The 23129-nt window shown below is 36.9% G+C and overlaps 1 protein-coding gene across 3 annotated transcripts in view; it reads left to right on the top strand.

Moving 5' to 3' along the window:
* Positions 1–16124, top strand: part of DCLK1 (doublecortin like kinase 1) — a 231680-nt gene extending 215556 nt beyond the window's left edge. Inside the window, exons 17-18 of one of the 3 annotated variants that reach the window (XM_066313170.1) lie at positions 1723–1796; positions 10434–10573. In XM_066313170.1, the coding sequence (XP_066169267.1) occupies positions 1723–1796; positions 10434–10491 (132 nt within the window). In that variant the 3' untranslated portion in view covers positions 10492–10573. Of the gene's footprint in view, positions 1–1722; positions 1797–10433 lie in introns of all 3 variants that reach the window. The other 2 variants (XM_066313169.1, XM_066313173.1) reach the window with 2 other exon arrangements.
* The last annotated feature ends 7005 nt before the right edge of the window (positions 16125–23129 follow it).

Genomic DNA, 23129 nt, shown 5'->3' with positions numbered 1-23129 from the left:
CTCTTCTGCTTACAGGGTCCTGGCTTGGGGACTCTGGCAATGTGCAGGCAGCATGTGGGTCATTGCCCTCCGTTCTGCTGATTTTAAAATAAAATTTCCCATTCCAAGTGAAATTTTGGCCATTTCTTGGGTGGTGTGGAGGAGAAGCCAAGCCTAGCCTGTAAGTTTTGCTTAAAGTCTTAAAGCTGAACCTGTGTCTCGGCTATCCCTTCACATCTGTTGTCTGTGTTGTCCTGGGGTCATTGTCCAGAGTTGGGTTTCTCATGGCAGGATTTCCACACCACCAAAACTATTTCAACTCTTGTTAGGGAGCTACTTTCCCCATTTGCTCTGAATTAATTTTTGGCTATTCAGTTTTGGGGCAATATTTTTTGATCTGCTTTTTAGGAAAACATCCCTTTTGTGCGTTTTATGTGCAGCATACAAGGAAGCCAGTAGATGGCAATAGCAGACCAGTATAGTTAAGCCAACACAAATTTAACTCTAGGTACAAGGTTCCCATGGCTTTAAACAGGAAACATCCTTTAAATAATTCTAAATAAGATGAAAGAGGGATTGTTTTAACAAAATTGAATAAATTATTAAATCTTACACTTTCAGGGGAGTCATCAAGAAAAAGTTAAATTTGCAGTTAGTTCCTAACTCCCCTGGAAGTGGTTGGTACCTGGAAATGTGTTGAACTGCTTTTCTGAATTTAGAATTAGAAACTATCACTACTGGAAATATATGCCACGCTCTTAGTGAATTACAAAATGGCCTTTTCCCTTCATAGAGCAAAAATCTGAAAATCATTGTAACAGTTTTAGAGCAGTCAGTGTGTCTCTGTTGAGATTTTTTTCCCCCAAAACTATATATATAATGCAGCTAAATTGTATTTCCACCGTCTGTTAGTGCAGCACAGAAGGGTTAGGAGAAAGAACGCATTTTCTTTGTTCCTATGCACATGATTTTGCTGATGACAAACTAAACTTGAAAGATCTGTATTCCTTAATATCACCAGTACAATTTCCTGGACACAATGTTAAGTTCATTTCCATTTTGACTTTAATTGGTGCAATTTTAAACCAAATAGTTTTGTGCTGTTATCTTTTTGAGCATGAGGTGTAAGCTGAAATGATAAACAATGTTATTCATGGCTCTGAGTAGTCCTGCTCTCCAAGGTTAACACATTTTTAGAAATGAATTACCATGATTGATGGGGTATCAAAACCTGATTCTTTTCATCTTTACACATTCCATGATTATGAAGCAGTCTAATTTAAGCCTTGTGTAGTCTGTCTAGCCTGCTCCTTGTGATGATTGCACTACATTTAATTTTTTTAAAAATTATAATTATTAAACTTCTCAGTTTAATTGCAAAAAAAGATATTCTATTACTGGTACGTGCAACTTAAAAGGGCACTACTGTCTTTGGAAGTAATGAGATATTTCAGACTTTTAAGTGAATGCATTATGCATTAACTAACCTATTTGAAAACTCTGTTTTAGTTTGAATAAACTGGCTTCTAATTTGGCAAGACCAATTCTAGAATTAGTATCTTTACCTTTTATTTCTTTACCTTTTTCTTCCTTTTTTCTTCTGCGGTATGTAGCTTTAGGATGTTAGTTAAGAGTGAAAGTGAAAACAGTAAATATGCACTAAATAAGGAACAGCTTGCTCTGGAGTCTGAATTCTCTAGCCTAATGTCGATCCACTGAGTTGCCCCATTTCTCTCTGCTCAGCTGGACCACGGGTTTACCATCAAGAGATCAGGGTCTTTGGACTACTACCAACAACCAGGAATGTATTGGATAAGGTATGAGATGGTGCAGCGCCAACAGTCAGTGTTTCCATGGCAACGTGCTGGCAGTCTCCATTAACCAGTTCCTTCAGTGGATAAACATGCTTTTTGATTTGTTATCCGGTCCATATGCTGCTTTATCAGTTTCGTTTTAATCTTGATTGAGATGCCACACCCCCTCATTCCCTTTCTTCACCCATCCCTCACACCCACATTGCCAGCTTTCTCTTCATCGCACATGCTCAGTAGCAATCTCCCCTATAGTTAAAAGGACAGTGTATATAGAAAATCTACAGATATGCTGAAGTACTCACCCTCCCCCTCCCTTCTGCTTGTTAAGGCATCTGCTTCCCCTGTGCTCCTGTTTCAAAACACACGGAGCAGCAACAGGCTCTCAGCATATTTTTTCCATGCAAGATGTGGAGCTATATACTGTCATTTTAAACCCACTAAACACAATCCTTACCTTAGACTGGACAATGCATTTGCATAACGCGGGCATAGAAACTCTCCCAAGTTCACTGAAATACAATGCATTGTATGTGCTGGTAAGCTTGTGTTTCTAACAATGCATTCCTTCTTCTTTTCTTTCTAAAACCCTTTGATACCTATTTATTTTGATTTGATTTTTTTTTAATATTGCATGAGTCTCTTGAATATATTTTTCTTCATTGTGTAACTGTGCCAGGGTTGTTGTTAGCTGGCTTAACCTGTATGATAAAATGGGGCTCTGGGTGGGAGGGGCTTATTCCGGAGTTGGGGCAAGGAAGGTTCCAGGTCTGATAGCCCACAAGGGGCCCACACACGTTCTCAATAAATCCAAAGTGCTGGAATTTCCATCAAGTGGTTATTTGCTGTCTTTTTCCTTATTACTCACAAGACCTACATTTTGATAGCTGGAGAAATTTTTATGGGTTTACTGTAAGACCTTGTTTTCTAACATTGCCTTTAAAAACTTGTCTGTGAGGGGTTTGTAAAATCTCAGCAAAGTAACCACCTTAGCAAAACAGCAGAGATGGGCACTATGAGTGTTTCCACTAAAGTAAAATTCCCACCCTGGATCATTTCACCAAGTGCATGGATCGGGCTACAGCACGCTTTCCACAAAACCTAACGGTTCCCTAAGTGCACACTGAGGACTAGGTAGTTTCTGATATGGATGTTCTGGGGAAAGAAAAATAAAATAGACTCAAACACAAAAATAAGCCTATTTTTCAGGCAAAAAGTAGACAAGTCAATGCAATTCATGAGTTGAATGCTGGCTAGCAAAAAATTGAGAAAGACTCTCACTCCAAGTGCTGGAGTGTGCAGCAGTACCTGTAATTCATCTAATTCCACCATATTGCACTTGTGGTGGTGACTACAAATCCACTGACCTGCAAGGGCAGAGCAAAACCCACTGTCTTGGTACTTGGCATCCTTCTTCATGCTCCCTGGTTTTGGAGAAGGGGGAATGGGGACCTGAGTGCCCAGCTTTAGATGACTGTGGGTTTAATAGTATTAGAGGAATTTTATGCTGAAGAGGGAAAGATGGCATTTTCTGTCAAGCAGAACTTTGACAAAGGGTTGCAAATTTAATGCCTGCTCTGTAAAATGGTAAGGAAGAGCACATGAGCTTTATTTATCTTCCTGGACTTTAATGGCTATCCATGATCGGTTTACACTCTTTCCCTGATTTTTTATTTTACATTAAAAAGAAAAAAAAAAAGGCAGAAAAGAAAGTATTTTCATTTGCACTACACAATATTTTGGTCTTTTAAAACTCTGCTTCAGGAGGAGCAAATCACAGGAGAAAAGTGAAAATCTCCTCAAATTGGCCTTGACTCAGTTTAACTGCATAGCCCAGGTTTTGAAATAAACCATATGCATTTTGAAGAGGTAGAGGGGAAGGCTCTAAGTCTGCAACTTGGTAAATAAATAAAGCTATAAAAAAAAAAAAAAAGGTCATTTGACTAAAGCAGTAGTAATGGCTGCCATCAGCATACAAAATGACATATCCCTGAATAATGGGCTGGAGCAGATGGGCGATAATCTCTCTTATTCATACATAAACTGCTCTGTTTTCCAGCTGGGGGCAGTAACAACAATGTTTATAATTAGGGTTTTCTATAAACTGTGCACCTAGTGTGGAAAGGCAAATTGGGAGATCAGGGCTCTTTGGCGTGGATGCTTAATTAGGAAATCCTCTGTGGGGGGATGCAGTGAACCAAGCACTGCCGTGTGTTTGGACCTCTCTCATCTCCCAGAAACATGCAGCTGTTGTGGTGACCAACGTTTTAGTCTAAATAAAACCATTTTGATACAGTAAGTGTTTAGTTTTTAGTAGCACAGATGCAAAGCATATGAAAAGGTTCATCAATTCATGCCTATAAAATAAATAATTTATCACAGGCACAGGAAAATTAATCTGAATTCACAAGTACAGTGAAAAATGCAAACATGTCCCAAGGAAAATGTATTGCTCCTCTTGTTAGTGTTAAACGACTAATTTCTTCTGCACTCCTCTTTTTGTTTTTATCTGTAGTTTCTAGAAGTCTTCTAAAACAATTTTAAAATTGCACTATTTCCTCCTTCAACGACCAGAAAACTTTGAAAACAGAAGTCTTTTAGGTACAGAAAGGACAAAGTTCTTCAAAATCCTGATTTTTCTGAGTGTCTTCTACACCCTCTTTAATTCTATTTCAGTGGGATAATACACACAGAAGTGACAAGGTTTTTTAGATACAACAGGAGTTGTTGTAGCTGGCATGAGCTATAATGCCTGGAAAAATCTTACACAGTTCCTTGGATATGAGCATCAAGAAAAACACAGGGGCCTAATCAGGAAAATCATTTAAACCCCAGACTAATACATATTTTAAAACAAATCCACCAAATGTTCTTGGAACAGTCCTGTTGGAATCAGCCATGCAATCAGAGGTGCAGTAAAGGCAAAAGCAGCATCAGTAGGGGACAAGTCTCGGAGGTCCCAGTTAAAACCCTGAAGATTGAACTGATTCAGAAAATCAAAGGAGCACCAAAGTGGTTGCATCCAAGAGAATATTAGTATAAAATGTCAGTATGTGTAGTAATATATATATTAGTATAGAATATTAGGGTGGGTCGTTTTCTATATATGCAAAACACTCTTGAAAAGCAAAATGGGCAAAAAAAAAAAAAATCCAGGAACGTATGGAAAAGTCGGTAATCATCTATCTATATAATGACAACAGAAAGGAGAGTTACATTGGATGCCTAACAAAATTATCAATCTGGTCAATATTAAATTCATAAATACTAGATTTTTAAAATACAGTTCTCACTGTCACAGTTAAAAATATATCTAAATAGCTCATTTGAAAACCCATGATTCCATCCTCTGTGTTTGGTTCCTAGTTCACATTACTTTGCATCTGTCAAGTTACTTACACCTGTCCCTAGTGGAAACAACACACTTTCAAGTCAAAAGTTACAGCCAGACATCTTGATAATGGGCCAAGGAAGCTGGGAATCAGGCTTGTTATCTGTAAAGTGCCATTTTAATAACATAAAACCCTCTGTAAACTGAATGTTGGTAAATACAGGCAGATACCTAAAATAATTTAAAATCTCTTCTCCCGGTCTTTGAGTAAAAGTCCCACAACTGATTTACAAACTATAAATAAAATTCACTCATGCAAACAACTTGGCACTAACTCTCTTTCACGTGTAATTGGAACCAGCTGAGGAATTGTGTCTCTAAAAAGCGGGATGTCAAAGAGTAAACACAAACTTAAAATACAGCAATATGAATTCAACAGTTACGTACATAGAATACCTGTCGTTGTGTTCACTCACCAGCACAGTACAAAGCATATATCAAACTGATTTGGTTTTCTTTCTTTTTTACTTTCATTTTAGCTAAATTTCATGCCAGAAGTTACATGGTGTGCTAAAGCATTGGGCTTTTGTATTTGGAGGTCTGGGTTCAAATCCACTCGATTAATTTGTCCCCTCGACGTGGTCATTTGCACGTCTCCAAATCACCGTGTAACTTGACTTGGTTATACCTTGTGCCTGAGGGACTAAAAATACCATGAGTGTCTCACTCCTGGACTGAGGTGCATCGCTAAGTTTGAAGTACTCTCAAAAAAGTGTCTTGATTCATGAATCAATCACACTTATATACATATATATATATATATATATAATATATAAATATATATATAGTGTATATATAAATATATATATATACAACCTGAGAAACCCATGGAAAATAAATTTTAAAAAAGATGAGACTGAAGGGCTGCCTGGCTTGTGCCACAAGCAATGTTTAATGGTCATTTTTACAGCAAGAAAACTTGTCAATGTATAAAGGTCACTAGCTGGAAGTTTAAGGAAATAAGATAAACTTATCTAGGTGTGAGCATTTAAATGTGTGTGTAAAACTGTGGATATAAAAGAATGTATTGGAAGAAAAACACCAGTGTTTCAATAGGTATATTCATCTAATTCCACATGCTAAACAAAGCTTCAGGAAAATTGCTAACAAATTGCAAGTATGCTCCTGCAGAATAAAAGCGAGTGAAGGGAAGTGTTTCTTAGATTAATGCATGAACAGCTGCATCCCCAGTTTAGTCTCCTGGCTGGTATGAATAATGTATGTACTAAGAGGCAAAATGCACATTAATGTTCTTTTATTAATGAAACTAATATATATCTAAATTTGGTGGCCAGCAGTAAATTAAGACAAGTGAAAAGAATAACAGTCACTGCTCACTTTCATAAAATTCAGTTTCTTTTATCAAGTAATTACTGACCTGACAGAAAATATCAGCCCACAACTAAAATAAGGCTGTTCCCATTACAAATCCACCACATATATCAAAGCAGTTGTAGTTTTTAAAAAATCTCTTCATAAATACACAGTGCAGTGTTTTCCAAGATAAAAAGTAAAATTGCATGGCTCAGGAGTCCTGTAACTTCAAGTGGTAGAAATCAGGATGAAGACACTCTTTATGGAAAAATCCTGGAAAGATGCTAACTGTACCTTAATATGTCAGTGATGGAAACAGTGATTTCAAACCAATGTTGTATTACTAGAAATTAAATGCATTTACAAAAATGGCTTGGTAACCATTTGGTATTGGGTGTCAGGATTACTAAATGTTGATGCAAAATACATTAGTGCTTAATGAAGTACTTCATACCCATCATCACCAAATTATTAGAGGCAATCTACTTATCTTCTGCTGGATAAGAACCTCTAAATTTCCTCATATGGATTGCAGGAAGGCAGCTGCATATCTTAAACATGAATGCTGTCTTTACATTTTATTTGCCATTACTCTCATATAGCGCTCAAAGTTCTCAGTCTCTAACCTAGAGCCAGGAAAAAATAAAAAGTCGTAATGTGTTAATGAAAATCTGAGATTTGCAGCCCTGTGAAGCATAAGTGCCTTTCAGAGTCTATTACTATTTATTGAAAGAGTAGCTTGAAGCAGAAATGCCCTGGAAATCCATAATGGGCTGGTTCATGCACCGGCAAACCACGCAGATGAACAGCAGGTGAAAGAATGCATCTGGTAAACCAAGGCAATGTGTATAAGAGGCCTTTGTTACAAAAACATCAATAATAATGAAAAAGCTGGTTTTTGGACTATGTCCATGTGCAGAAGAAAGTACAGTAGATGAAAATCACACTTACAAAACACATGCAGTCAATACTCATATGTATCTATCTTACCATCTTCTCTGCACTCCAAAGGATGGATCTATCATATTTTGAAATTCTTTAGAGGTAAAAAGTAACCACAACATCATTAAATGAAATATAGAATTTTTGCAGTGTGCAGAGCCACAATACCATCAGCAGTGTATTACGCACAGGAAGTGTCAAATGTCATTGGAACACTGGGCAAAATTACCCTGATCTTGCAAGTTCCATAGGGCCTGAGTCCTCTGTTTGTGGCCAGAAGTGCCCCATTTCGTCATTCTGACATGGCAAACACTAAACATTAGAATATGACCTGTGTGTTTTTGCTTTCACTGAGTAAATACTGACCTCTTGGACTCTCTGTGACTTTTTAACTTTTTTATTCAATAAGCTCTTTGGGTGAGAAAGGCTCTGGATGTGTCTTAGCCCAGGAGAGTAACCACAATAATACCCTGTTCTCCAGAAATATGTATTTACAAAGACTGATTAGATCAAATCCAGGGAAAACACTGGAAAAAAATATAAAGAAAAACAGTCATATCTCAGGAAGTTTCTGAAGCGTTAGGAAGCCAGAAATATTTGGCCCTACAAACTACAGCAGCATAAGGTGCTAGACTTGGTGAGACCCTCAGGGTCTTTTTGCTTAATATTTTTTTGTTACTGAGGGATGGAGTGCTTTTATGTATATTTAAACAAATAGATTTAAAGAACAGTCTCTAAAGCTTTTCCAACAATCATAGTAAGATAATATCTTGGGGTTTATTTTTGAAGATATCTTTGAAAAGATGTCCTGCTATCTAGTTATCTTTATAAAAAGCAATATCTTAATTTTTTTTTTTGTTATGCATTCCCTTATATGTAAGTTATCTAAATTTAAATACCTTCAAATTTTACATATACATTTGCCATTCTCATGTAGTAGTTTTAAAAATAAATTCTGAATTTAATACAAGTATTTTTATTTATTCAACAAGAAATGTTTAAATTTCTCAGGGGAGAGTATCTATTACCATAGAATGATGTGATGTGGTTTAAACTTTAAATAAATGCTTATTTCCTGTAAGCATAAAAAAATATACTTTAAATGGAAATCTGTATTTTATAGAGGGGTAATATATGCCATTCTTTTCAATTTTCACACAAAATTACATACTGTAAGCAGTATATTCATTGTGTGTAAAAGATCTAGGTATTCTTCTGTTTCACATTAAAAATAATCAAAAACTGAATTTGTTCAAGGCTAAGAAACATAGAAGGCATTGAAAATACTAATTAGAGCTCTTAAACAAAAGATAGGAGTAAAAAAAAAAATTTTGGCAGATGAAAAATTTTGGATTTTGTAGCAATTATTATTTAAAATATAGGGATGAACTTATCAAAGTGGATCATTTTACCCTTTTAAAGTAGTGCTATATAGATTCTAGAAACAAAAATAATCATTCAGCAACATAGCCTAACTAAATCCATTTGCTATAGTTCTGTACTCTGGTCCATCTTTTGGTCTCTGTTCTATCATTATTGAATGCTGGTTGCATTATTTGAAACCATGGATGGCTCTAACGCTATTCTGCACCAGTATGATGGATTTAGTTTTCATTTTAGTCTCAAAACTATGTTGACTATAAATACATCTCTGCTCTCCTATGAGGCTCACACTGTAACTAGTAAATTTCCTAGAGAAATCAGTCATGCATATCTTAAGAGAACACAATAAATCCTTTGAAGCAGAATAACCTTTTGGCTGCATTCCTTTAAATAGACCTTGTCATTATAGGGACAAATTTTACAAGCCTTGTGAGTGAAACGTATTCAGTTCTCAAGGTTATCTTTGCTTCCAGTGCCATGATCAGATACTTGGTTACATTTGGTATGTCACCTCACTGGTCACCTGCCTTTTCCCATTTTGCTTTTTCCAAAGCAGTCATGGGTTGGGATTTAAGGGGGCAGTCCTGCTTCAGAAGCAGCTAACCATATGTCAAGGTGGTCTTTCTGAATCAAGGCCATCCGTGATGAACTTATAATTCTACAGTGATTTCAGGGACTGCAGTCTAAGATCCCATAATCAAGGAGACAGCAAAACCCAGTCCTGTGCTTGAAACTGATAGTCAAACTAGGGCTACCCTTACTTGAATTGAAGTTTCACCTCCTAAATGTGCCAGAAAAGCAGAAGAAAGAACATGGCTGGAAGTTACAGCCATCTTTTTAAGAATTATATTCTCAATAATGGCAGAATGATCAAAAAAAAAAAAAAAAGCGCCAATCCAGTAAATATTGCTCTTTCCCATTCCTGGCTACCTTAGCTAGATGTGGATAAAATTAGTGGAGTATTGAATTCAGTAGACCTTGGTTAACAGGAAGAGACAGCATGGTCAGGCTAAACAGGTCTTTCCGTCAGAGCTCTTCAGCGTTCTCCCTAAGAACATCCATTGAGCGGCATGATGTGTCAAGGAGCTTGGCTAGCTCCCTTCGGTGTTTGTTTTTCTCTCTTGTCTGACAACTTCATCACAATCCATCTTTGTTAGCTGATTGCACTGACTTGAACACGGGTGAGTGTGTATCAGCCTTCATTAGGTCAAATCAAAGACAAGTGTACATCTCTGCCTTGCCTGTAGAAACAGATTTATACTTTGAGAAGGGTGGGGGGAAGGTCACTTGGTATTTGGCTTGAAATTTGATCCTGTTAAAGGATGAAATTAATAACATCCAGAAGTAGAACATATGGCATCCATATATATGGCACTGTATCTGCTTGATGATGTCACGCTACCTCTTAAGGTTTGGGAAATGCACTTTTTCAAGCATTTAGCTGTGTTGTGGGCTCAACCTTTCAGACCTGACTGAGACAGAGCAGGCTTAATTTGGTCTGAACATTTATTATCCCTGGTATTTGCAGGCCACATAAAACCTCATGGTTTTCATTATTTTTGCATTTCACACACAGCCTAATTTCATTTATTCTTATTTTATGCCCCTGCCAGACCACCGCTCTTGATAAGGAGAGGCAGGTTTTCCGACGAAGACGCAACCAGGATGTGAGGGGACGTTATAAGGCTCAGCAAGCTCCACCTGAACTCAACTCCGAATCGGAAGACTATTCACCAAGTTCATCCGAGACTGTTCGCTCACCTAACTCACCCTTTTAATAAAACACTTTTTCTCAAAAGTCTTGGCTTTAACCCTTTGAGACCCTGAAACTGCTTCAGGCCTGTGTGGAGTGAATACAGCTGATCTGTCCAGCAGTAAACGCTGGGATGGTACAACACAAAAGGGTGCTCACAGAGTCTTTGTAAGAATAATTTCCTAATTGATTGAAATACTTGTTCTCTGTTTAAATTGCAACTTGCTGCTAATAAGATCCTCAAAGGGTTAAGGCTATTTTGCTTTTTTTATTTAAAGATAGAAGCAGTGAATGTTTTCATCAGTGGAGCTAGGAACCGCAGTATGTAATTTTAGCACATGTTAACCCTCTGAGTAAATGATCACCTTAAACCTTGACAACCCATATTAGGGTTTTATTCTGGCTTTTTTGCTTTTATACGCACATATCTTTTATAGTATCCTGAAGTTCCTTGCCTGTTTCTGGCCAAAAATATATCAAATGTACTATTGCTTAGGAATTATAAATATAGGCTTAAAAATGAGAATAAAGTTAAACAAATGGTATCTTCTGCAGCAGCTCGTTCCAAACCTGCATTATACTTCGACACGGAGTGACTGTTATTGAAGGATATGATGCAGGGCTAGATGGGAAATTCAGTTTAGGGCATTCTCATGGTTTACAGAAGATGTCATGATGATGGCCAGAAAAGATTACTTCCATGTAGTTTGCTGCTAATGATAATGTTGAGTTTTGGGAAATTGCTTGAGGACATGTTCTGTCATGTAATAGTATGTAATGATCTAGTTGAGAAGTTCCTGGTTCCTTTGCATCACATTCAGGAATGTACAGGCATCCTCTTGACATGACCTGGTTATTCCTGCAGAGCATTTTAAAAAGATTAACACTGATGAGCATTACCCTTTAAATAGCTAGAGTACTTCTAAATCGGGGAAAATACAAGTAATTTAATATATATGTAAAGCCTGAATTGAATTTAGCAAAAGTTTTGTCTTTAGAATGGAGAAACTAAAAATGATTCACCAGTTTTATTTGTAATATTTAATAAAATGGGCATTTACACAGAGTATATATATATATTACTGGTTTGTTAAAACCTCAAGACAATATTATAGCGTTTTATTTGACCATTATCATAAAGTTGGCTTCCACAGAAATATTAGAGTGTGTAGACTTGTGCTTCAGATGTGATAATTAAAAAAGATGGCTCAGAATTTCACTTGAATGAAAGAAGCAACTTTAAAAATCATGTTCTAAAATAAAAAAGATTGTGAAATTTATAGTTTCTCTTATTGCTCATATAAAATGGAAGTTTTCTTCTCTAAAGTTAAAGTTTTCTCACAGTGTTTTTTTAAAGTCACTTGTGGTTTCCTCTCTCTCTCTCTCTCGCTCTCTCTATCTCCCCCCAACCTTGCCCTTTATCTCTTTCTTGCTTCCTTCCTTCTTCCTTCCTATTATACAACCAGAAGTATCAATATACTACCCAAAATGACATGCAGATTTTCTCAGCTTTCCAGGAAGTATAAATAAATTTTTCAGGAACGGGGCAAGTTGCCCACAGTATGGTTCCCATTCTGAGTGGTGTTTTCTTCATGGAACTGTCCGTATGAGCAGTTGTGGCAGCCAATGTATGCCTTCATCTGGTGGGGGCTAGTGCAAAGCTCTTTTGCACTTCTAGGTGGAAGTATCAGTTGAACTGTAATTCAAGAAACATTGGAATTCTCTTGCTCCATCCTACAAAGTATGTCTTTCATTGCCTCAGACATGAAAATTTATATCTTTGAAAACTCTGAAGACTTTAAACACAGGAATTTAATCTTGTGGATCTTCATACAAGTGGTATAAGTATTCCATATAGAATTCTTTTTGATCCACCCAATACTGATACTCTAGAAGTGAGATATTTAGTAGAAACTAGTTCTCCAGACATCCTGGGTAATACAGAGAGATGAGCATTCCAGGTTTGATCTGTCTCACCTGACACGGGCACACATTTTAGGCAGGACTCATGTTTTGATTAAACTCTTGGTCTCACTCCATCGACTGTAGAAGGAACTGCTGGGGGAAGCTTACATCAGACACCGAATTCATATTATGAGTTTACTAGAAAGTCATCTAAGCCATCAGGAGACTGATCTCCGAATACATGTCTGTGGGCAGAAGGCCTGTGTATGGCCTGAGTTACTCTGTCTAGAACCTGAGTAACAGCATTTTAAAGCAAGCGAAGCAAATAAGAGAACTCCATTGGGGCTGGAGGTGAAGGGACAAAGGAAGTGCCATGCAGATGTTCTTGGATTTTATGTTTTGGGAAAGGGTTGTATCTGTGTGTCAAATCCTTGTCTATAACCATCCAACCCTCAACTAATTGTGGAGAGAAGATGCTCAGTAGATAGGGAACAACCACTGCCATCTTAATTGGCTGTACATTCATAACTTTTGGATGGGACAAGGATTATTTTTCCATAGGATCAAAACTTCAGTCAAGAGAAAGCTTTCCTTGCCACTACCTCCCTAATTTACAGTGGGTCAGAATCTGGCACAAGTTTGACCAGCACTGATCTTCCCATATTTTATCGCATACTTCCCTTTAAAAGGGATACAGCTCAGCCATGTAAATGCAAGGCATACATGTGGTAATAAAGAAGTGTCCATTAATACCACATGCTCCTTGACTATTGTGAAAATTTGGCAGTCAAAGCAAAGGCCAATGTTCATTCTTCTTAATCAGAGAGGGAAGTCAGGAGAAAAAAAAAATTGTTTCACCTTATGCATGAGAAATATTATTTAAAAACCCATCTGGGATTTTCATATCACCTTTGCTTTGCTTTGGAATACAGGGTTATCATTAAAATAAGATGTTTGGCTCCTTCATCTTAGACCATCTTGTATTACTTAAAATGTATGTAAAAATAATCCTAGATCCTGAAAATCCTACTCATCCCCAACATCTTATGTTTCTGATCTTTGGTTCATGTTTTATGAACATAACTATAAAAATATTTCTTTAAGTTATTTTTAGGTTTGTGAGAGATTGGGTTTCAAATTGCTGACATCCTATTTTAGGTTTCAAGGAAAGGTATCTGAACATTCAAATTGTTTTAAAAGATTTTCCAATGATGATTTAAAATATAACCGTATACCCATAGATATATATTTTAATATATCCATATATATATATATATATTTATGGTTTCATGGAACTTAAAATTATTTAGGCTTGTTTGGCAGTGACTGCCATTTTTTTAAATCTAACCTCTGAATTCCTGGGGATAAGTGAAGACAGAATATGTGGCCCTATAAATATTTGAAACACCAATGAAAAAAAGAAATCAAGCACAATAAATAGACTATTTCTAATGTAATAATCTGGGAGAGCACCTAGCACACAGTGGTCATTTTACTGTAATACAGACCAGTCCTTCTGACTTCTTTCTTCATTTCCCTTTTGAATCATTGGCTGGTATTACTGCTAAATGTGACAACAATTGTTTTAGCTAGCAGAGATGGATGGCAGTTGTGGTAGGCGCCATCCATCACCAAGGAGAAGGAGACGGGCACTTCCGAAGGGTGACTCAGGTCATCTAATGTTTGGTCTCTGGAGATGCCTGACAGCCTGATCTTAGTATTAACAGGAAAGTAGAACAGGGTCACTTCCAGCTTAATTCCTCTCAATTAAATATAAGCAGGGATAACGTGGACTCTAACCTAAGTGTGATATTCTAGTGAGCTTACATGCAGTAAGCAAACTTTGATGTGAAAATGTAGTACTGGATAGCACAGGATTAGCTAAAAGTTGTTGAGCTGGGAGTTGTCTCATCTAGACGAATCTGTCTAAGAGTTAAGCATCTAATTTAGGGCAATAATCTAAGCTTCCTGTGTAGGTGCTAGAGACTGGCTTCTCTAATGGATAATTAAAATTCTTGGATGTATTAATCACTCATGAGATGAGGTGCCTAGCCCAAATATATTTAGAAACATGATTGATTAAGTCATGACAAATAAATTAGTATTTCTGTAAGTTAAAATTTTCATAGCATTAATGTACAAAAAATCCAGAATACTATGGTTCTACTCAGAGGGTTAACAGAAAAAACACTAGGCATGCTGATTACATTGGTGTATCCAAACTGCTTTGCTTTTTTAGCCAGTGTTTGCTGATTTTTTCAGAAAATTCTTGAAAAATTTCAAGTTTGAAATAATTTAAGTGTTGTTGTTTAAGGAATTTCTATAACCAAATTAATCTTATTTTTAGCTCAAGTTATCACAGGAATAATATGTATCATTGATGCAGTGTAAGTCTGTAGTTACCAATTTTATTAATTCCACAAGTGATTCCAGAAATCTGTCTTTTTTAAAGTACTTACTCTAGAGCTTACAATGGTGGCATAGGTGACTGAGACTGTCTTTCTTATTGGTAAACAAACAATATTGTATTTCAAGAAAGTCCTAAGAATCAGCTTTTCAGTTTGGTAGTGTACTAGTTAGGGGAAAACTATCTCATTACATGCATTGTGTAAATCATCTTTGTAGATGAGGATTGTTCATATTAATGAACACATTCTTTTTTCCTTGACATTGTAGCAGAAACTGTTTACTTGTTAATGAACAACCAATACATTAATTTGCTTCAGACTGTTAGAGGGGAAAGTGAGATTCCAGTCATTGACAATGTTATTGCTTTACAGTAGCCCTCATCTAATATAAATGTGGTGCATACTACAATAAGCAAAGCCAAACCTGTGAATAAACTCCTGAAAAAGCCTGGTGGGTCTTTATTCAGTTGGGTGCTCACATACAGTAGCATGTGACAGCAGGAAGGCTTTCAAGAATTGTTGAAATGAAAGTGATATATCCACAAATAAGAGTTAAATTGCAATCCTTTCCCTATGGGGCATATATGTTTGAAAAGAAAAAAATAAAGAAAAGAAAAGAAAAATTGGCTCAGAGGTTTGCAGTGGTACTATATTACCCCAGGGCAAGTACATTAAATCATTGTTATTTACTAGCCTGGGGTATATGTTGGAAAATGGCATCTTTTTTATTTAGTTTAGATTGTGGGCAGGGAGAGCTTTCCTCATATTATTGCAGTGCCTGCTAGTGCTGCCATGGTTAAGGCTGTGTTAGTATTTCCATTATAAACTCTTAGTCTCAAAGGTTTTTAGTTTGATTGTAAAAATTTGCTTCAGGCAGAAACTTGGCACACAATTTTTCAGCTCAGAGCAGTTCTTTTCCTAAAATATGAGAGAAATCAGCTTGACCTCTTCAACATTTATTTTCTAAGTGTACACAAACATTCGTAGACACAAAGGCGGTTTTTATGGAGCTCATTTCAGATATGTCACGTTTTCAAGCATATCTCACAGGTCTTAACTACAAAGGCGACAGCTCAGAACTTTTGGGCATTTTGAAAACCAGGAAGAAAACTCAGTGATCAAGAGCAAAAATGTTTCACATGTGGGAAAATTTTATTTTGACGTGACAAGCATTTAAAGTTTGCACAGTAACGGGTACGTATACACCCTGCTGAGTCCTCATGTAATTCCTGAACCCATTAGTTTAAGTCAAATGCTAAATGTGAATGTGCTGAATTTTCCTGTAAGACTCGGAAAAGAAGCAGTTTTGTCTCATGTTTTATAGTAGCACCATGGACAAAGCTGGCAATACACCAGAAAAAGTGGTCCAGGAAGAGAAGAATCAAAATGACATGTTTTCTCTTAAGGGGGAAAAAAAATTGTCTGAATACGATAGAGTTGAAAGCACACACTGAATAAGATAGCTATCAAAAACAATCTAAAAAGCATAAGTATGGAACCATTTGAAAACTATAGAAGTGCAAGGGAGCCAGGCAGTGTAGTGAATCCATGCATGGAACCAATCACCTACTAATCTGGAGCAAATTTACAGCTACAAACAGGCATAATTAATACACAAATCAAGCACACCCAGCAGCAGATGGAATTGAAATCCTAGTCCTTTTGGCAAACATAATGCAGACCTTTTCCTCATATATTCACTAAATGAGACTGTGTGTAGTTGTTTGAAGTAGTGCTGCATACAGGCTAGTGGAGAAATTAGGTGTTTAAAAATGGCTGCAAATTAATTGTTTTTAATAGCAATTCTACCTCACTAGGTTCTTTTAGGAAATGACAGCTTTTAAAAAGTGATGTCTATGCATTTTATATTTGTGTGTATATATACTTGGCCCATGCCAAATGGTTTCAGTAAGAATTGAGTTGCTGTATTGAGGTTTCATGTTTCCTTAAGTTTTCTGCAACAGGGGCCAGAAGAAGGGAAAAATCTCCATGAAATAAAGAGTTAGTGGGTTGATCCACCTGTAATGGAGACGCCTTCCTAATCTTTGTCTTAGTGATTTACTTGGGTGATAAACCACAGTGCTCAGCCATGTCCAGAAGTATTCTCCCTACCTAAGCGGGTGAGAAGGAGGCACTGCATAGAGCTTGACACCCATTTTCTTGGCACTTGCCTACAGTGCTGCACATCTTTTAAGCCATTTGTAAATATCAGGTTGGGAAAATAACTGTTTGCACAAAATGATAGAGCCAGAAAAAGCACATAGGTAGTGATTAGCCATGACAAGAGTAGACTGACATTTGGAAGACGGTTTCTGACCAACTAGTCAGATTTTTGAGAATTTTCCAACTAGTCAGATTTTTGAGAATTTTTCCAATAGAACCATTGGAACTGAGAAACTCCAAATGACTGTTAGGTGCTACTCGATCTGTTCATGGAAAACTTTCTTCTTGAGGTGTTTCTGATACATCCTCATATGTGTTTCCTGATGCAGGAAGACATTGGACTCAAAACACTAGAAGACATCTTTATTTCTACGTGTCTAACAGATTTTAATGCTAGTGATGAGTTATTCATAGACATATAATTTTAGGTGTCTTGAAAAAAAAAGCAGTGATGAAAAAGAAGCTTTGCTTACTTGTCTATAGTTACTTTCAGGAAGAGCTGACATTACTACCACAACTGTTACTGCTGCTATTATTCTACTACCACCACCATTGTCCTTTGGACGCAATGGCTTTATTTGACCCATGCATCTCCATTAGATGCCTGCAATGCTTCAAACCTGCCAGTATGACCAGCAAGGTTTTATATGAATAAGAGCATCCATAAATTTGTTTTCTTTTCAAACAGAATGCCCACAGCTATTGAAGCTGGATTCCATCATTTGGTGAGAGTTTGGGAATTGGAAAAAAAGGTATTGGTAAGTTGAAGGAGAGGATTATTTGTAAAGTGTAAATACAATGTCCAAGGGAATTCCTGGTGCTGCATCTCACAAAAGAGAGTGATAGATTTTTTTTTTTTTCCAGCAAATTCAAGCACGTAGGAAAATGCAAATAAGCCCTTGAGATATGAACTTCTGATAATTTGGTGTTTATGGTTAATCTTTACAAGGTGTAATCTTTGTGACATTGCTTCATGGTAATAGGGTGATAGAATTTAAAGTGGGTAACATTAGATCTTGGCAACTTTTGCCATTGCCGATTAAGGGGTGAGAGGAATCAAATTGACTGACTAATAATAAAACAAGCAGTTCCAAAGAGGCTTTTCCAGAGAGTTGGTGAGAAAAAAAAGAGGGAGGAAGAGGACTCTTGAGTATTTCCCAAAGGCCAGTTTATCACTTGCCATTTGTGCTGATCTTTGGTGTTTTATCTGAGGGGAAAAAATTGTTAAAATTAGTCCAAGGTAAAAGACACTATAACTTATTTTTTATTTTATTAAGGAATTAATAATAAGATTTTATATTCTGCCTGAAAGGAAATTGTTGAAGGATTACTGAAGTGTGAAATAAAATAGCACTTTTCTCATGCCTGCTAAAAAGCCATCTAAGGAAATGGTGGCCTTCAAACAAGTTTCTAAGTTATTTACGTTTAGAAAAAGTTGAATTATTTTGAAAACTCAGGAATTGCTATGTATTTGATTGGCATAAAGGAATCTTTAATTTTCAAGGTATTAATTGAAGAAGTTCTATATGCTACAAATTCCTGCAAAAATAAGGAAGAAAGGCAAATTTTTCAAAATGTGAGTGAATAAAAATTATATGTGGTATTATCACCTTAATTTATGAGTTAAGGTTTTAAGTTGCTGCTTGCTCTTATGTAAAATATTTGCTCTAATTAGTTAATAAAAGAGTAGAAATGTAAAAATAACTTCATACTTCAGCTCTACTCTCAGCTTCTAATGAGTTCATGTTTCTTGAGCAGAGGATCATTACAATGTATTTCAATTCAGTCATCACAAGCAAGCCACCAAGGAGTTAGATCCATCTGCATTCCTGGGAAGCTATGCACAAGTTTTAAAAATTAGTCATGCAGCCACATCCTAGCTTTCCCATATAAACCTCTGTAGCACGAGTCTTGATGAACATGATTATAAAAAAGGGATATAACTATTCAGAAAATTCTCTCTTCATGTGTTAATATCCCAGCATAGGAGGTGAGTTTGGAGGGGGTATGGAAATTAAATATAGTCCAGCTGTGGACAGACAGGCTTTGTATCTAGTTCGCTTCAACACTATACATACCAACTCTTAGGAAAAATGTAGATGCTATTTTACAGTGGAAGCCTGCTAAATCCCACTAATGATTGGAAGTTTAATTGTAAATGGCTGGATTTTAGGAATTAGCAGGTGAATTAAGAAATACAATAAAGGACCAGAGGATAACGCATTGCAGAGTGTACTCTTTCATTTGTTCTGACAATTGATTTAATTTTAATTTTGTACTTCTTTCATCATCAGCAAGTGTGCTGATGTAAAAAATTACAGGTAATATGAGATCTCACCAGGGCTCTCTGATTATTTTTGATGAAAGGCAGGAAAAGTGCTATTTTGTCTATGTTGATAAAAGCATGTATTTAACCCTACTTTCATTTGCAAGATAATAGTTGCAATTTAACCACTGGTTCATGGAATGATTGTTGATGTAGGACATAGCTCCAGAGCTAAAGAATCTGTTAGATATCTCTGTCTGTCTAGAACATTTTTATTTTTTTCACGGGGATTATTAACTGAAAGCAGGGTTATAGGTACTTTCCCTTTTGGCTTTTGTCATCCCAAAGAATTTGTCCTCCATCTTACTAGCAGCACAAGATTTTGGCATGCCAAAATGAAGGCTAATGATTTGTGAACACCATAGTTCTTCATGAACCTGCACTGTCAACTCTTTTCTCCTCTGTTCCCGTCCAGACATCTCCAGCCTCTCCAGGCCACTTGTTTATTTCTCATTTCCTACACTCCACTTCTCTTGTGTGGTGCAAATATTGTACATCTGTGTGTAAAATAGAGCAGGGAAACTGCTCCAGGGGAATAAAAAAATCTCTGCCCTGCATTAATTACCTGGTTCTGTTCATTGTTACCATGCACCAGCATGCAAGGAAATGAGGTATAAAGAAACTGACTGTTGCAGTGGGAAGATGAGACTGCTTTCAACAGCAGTGGTGGCTTAAATAGTAAATGACAGTAAGGGGTAAGGGCTGAAAAGTGTGTGTTGTGTCTCTTGGGATTAAGTTTTACCCTGTTGTTCTTTATATTTGGAATTTCAAAGAATTTTTGTTTTGAATAAACTGAAAGAGTAGGGTGCTATGAAAAAATATTATGATTACAAAAGAAGATAGACTTGGAGGAGGTTGGAGCACAATATGTTTAAATATTGCATACACTCAATGAAAAGGGAAATATGTAGAGAGGAGGCATCATGTGTTATCTCCAAATTACATCCATGCTTTAGTTTTTTGCAATGCTTTCTACAGGACAATAATGGAAGACATGCACAAACTCTGTCTTGCAGTCACTTGTCCCCAGGTGGTAGATGACATACAGCTTTATTACTTAACCTTCAAGAAGGGAAAAGGTAGTTGCTGAAAACCCCAAGCCTAAATGGTGCCCTGGTTGTAGCTTCTTGCTCTGCCCTAAAGCTGCACTGGCTGGGCTGCGTTTTCCACTCATGGTGTAGGTAGAAATCTAAACTGGCCTGCTGTGTGCCAGCATTTGCACTGCCGGTCTCTGCCAGAAAATGACAGCAGTCATGAGGCTCCTCTGCCTTGCACAGTCAGCAGCAGCTTCTACTGATGCCTGAAATACCATTTACCATTTACTAAATGAAGGCCAGTGAAATCCTCTTTTGGAAAGATACTTGAATCCAAGATAATCTTAAAAGACATGCTTCTGCAAAGGGACTAGATGGTGCAGCTATTGTGCTGGTTTGTTGCCTGTGTGCTGGCTGTGAGCAGCTGCCAGGGAGCAAATGGGGCAGCAGACATCAGAAAGCAAATGGAAACCCTGTGGGCAGCTTGCAAATCAGCAGCACATAGTCATAACCAAGTCTTCCCTGGAAAGCAGTTGGATTTGGGGTTGGGCTTTCATTTCTCTAAACAGGAAACATGGTCAGAACTCAAAATTGCCTCCTGTTACTTGTTTCAGTTATATTCAGGGAAATGGGACTTTGGAAATCAGGGTAAGGAAGGGAGGAGATTAGTAGCATTATATCAATGAACTATCCAAGTCTTATCATGGTTCTCCTGTTTGGGCAACAGGCAGATAAGGAAGATAGGCTCTTGATTATGTCCAGCTGCTCATTCTGAACCACAGACAAATTGCACTCCAGGTAGAGAAATCATCTGAATGGAAATCAGTAACTCATTTTTTATTTCTTTTCATGTAACACGGAGTTTGATATTGCTATTTTACGTGCAACTACTGAGAATACATACCATAATGTTTCAGGATACTCCCCAGACTATAACCCTTTTATGTCAGTTCTAGGTAGGAGAAACAAAATCCATGGTAAGAAATTAATAAAATACATTACAATTACAAAGTTGAACTTCTAGTATGGGGACAGTTATCCACTGTTATCAGTGGATATGGTTAACCTCTGTTATCAGAAGTTGCATATTTTTGATCAAAAGCATGAATTTGCATATATTTATTTGAGCAGATAATGAAGTTTGAAACATACCTAGTTTAATTTTGCCATATAGTAAAAAAAAAGTATCTGGCCCAGGACTTCTCAAATTACCTGCATTGAGGGAAATCAATTTATTCTTTTCTGTTAGATGCCTGAAAAGATAAATTCACTGACCCTGAAAGTATATCTCTTTTTATTCTTCCCCACATCCATAATCTTCCTTTCTTAATATACGAAAATCATAATTAATATGCCACTAGAGAGTTTCCATTATTTCTTCAGAATTACCTCTTAATTTACTACATTAGCCTGATTAAGTAATGAACTCATCATTTCCAGTTTTTCCTTCAGAGTATGAAATACCTCATTTTTGACCAGTCAATACTAAACTAAACTACAATTGGGGAAGATATTTTGGGCTAGATCCCTTTTGCTAAAATTCTTTCCAGCTCTTCTTAATGCACACCTAAATACTGAGGACTGCACAGCCCGACAGGTCTCTCTGCCTGCAGACCTTGCAGCCACAGAATAGGGAGCAAAGCACAGTGGTCCAACAAGTTGTCCCTCCCTGCACTGAGAGCCAAAACACAGAGTGGAAGTGTGCTATAGACCACAGTCCCACTGCTGTGGCACAGCAGTTTGATTCTTTACTGAAATAATGGGTTGAAGTGGCACTAGAATAGTCCCATCACATTCCTGCAGCAGTGATCCCTTCCATTGACTGAAGGAGGAGAAAACCAGATATTTTTTTCTTTTTCCCAAAATTCCATAATTTTCTATGCATTAGTGACAAACCCACAATCCTTCCCCCACTTGTGTGTGACAGAAAACTTGGGTGATTTTCTGCATTCATTTTTAAGAACTGTGGATGATGATTTTATTGTTGCTAAAAAAAAATACCTTTAGTAATTACTTACAGTATTTTTTCTTAATTTGTCAGTAGCAAATAAGAAAGTATCATATTCTTGCCTTTTCATCTCTCAGGAGAATCTGGTCTTAGTTTCATGCACTCTTTCCCATTTAACCCAAAAGGCTCTGTTAAGTAGCTAATGCACTGACTGAGTATATTAATGTGCTCAGTAGCCTAATTTGGGTAAAATACGCACTGATTGCTGTTAAAATGTCAACCTGTACTCCTGTAGCACCTATACTTGGAAGAAAGACTTGTACGTTCCTCCTTGCATTCAAGGTTGAAGGTATCGTAATTGCCATAGGTAGAAATTTTCCAAGGCCTTTGGAAAAGGTTCAGTGACCAGACTATGGGAACACTGCCTGTATGGGAACACAGACTGACAAAAAGGTTTGCTCTGCCCTGAGACCACTGCTAAAACCGTGAGAGAGGAACTCAGTTGATCATTGGAGCTTGCGTGAGATGAACACTGATGTAAATATATATATATATTTACATCATGTATATGAATGATAGATTTCGAAAGCCAAACCCACAAATAACCATGTAGCACTGAAGTTCCTAGAGATCAGACAAATTCTAAGTACATCTCCAGAAAGTATTGCAGGAAAAAGATAAGAAGGAGTGAACTGATAGTACACTGTCTGAATTCTCAGTAAAATGGCCAGTACATTTCAATGTGAGCCCATGAAAGGCAGCAAGTTCTCTC

The sequence above is a fragment of the Sylvia atricapilla genome, chromosome 2 (assembly GCF_009819655.1).
Source record: "Sylvia atricapilla isolate bSylAtr1 chromosome 2, bSylAtr1.pri, whole genome shotgun sequence".
In the NCBI taxonomy this organism is placed as follows: Eukaryota; Metazoa; Chordata; class Aves; order Passeriformes; family Sylviidae; genus Sylvia; species Sylvia atricapilla.
This window is presented reverse-complemented; position numbering and strand designations above follow the sequence as displayed.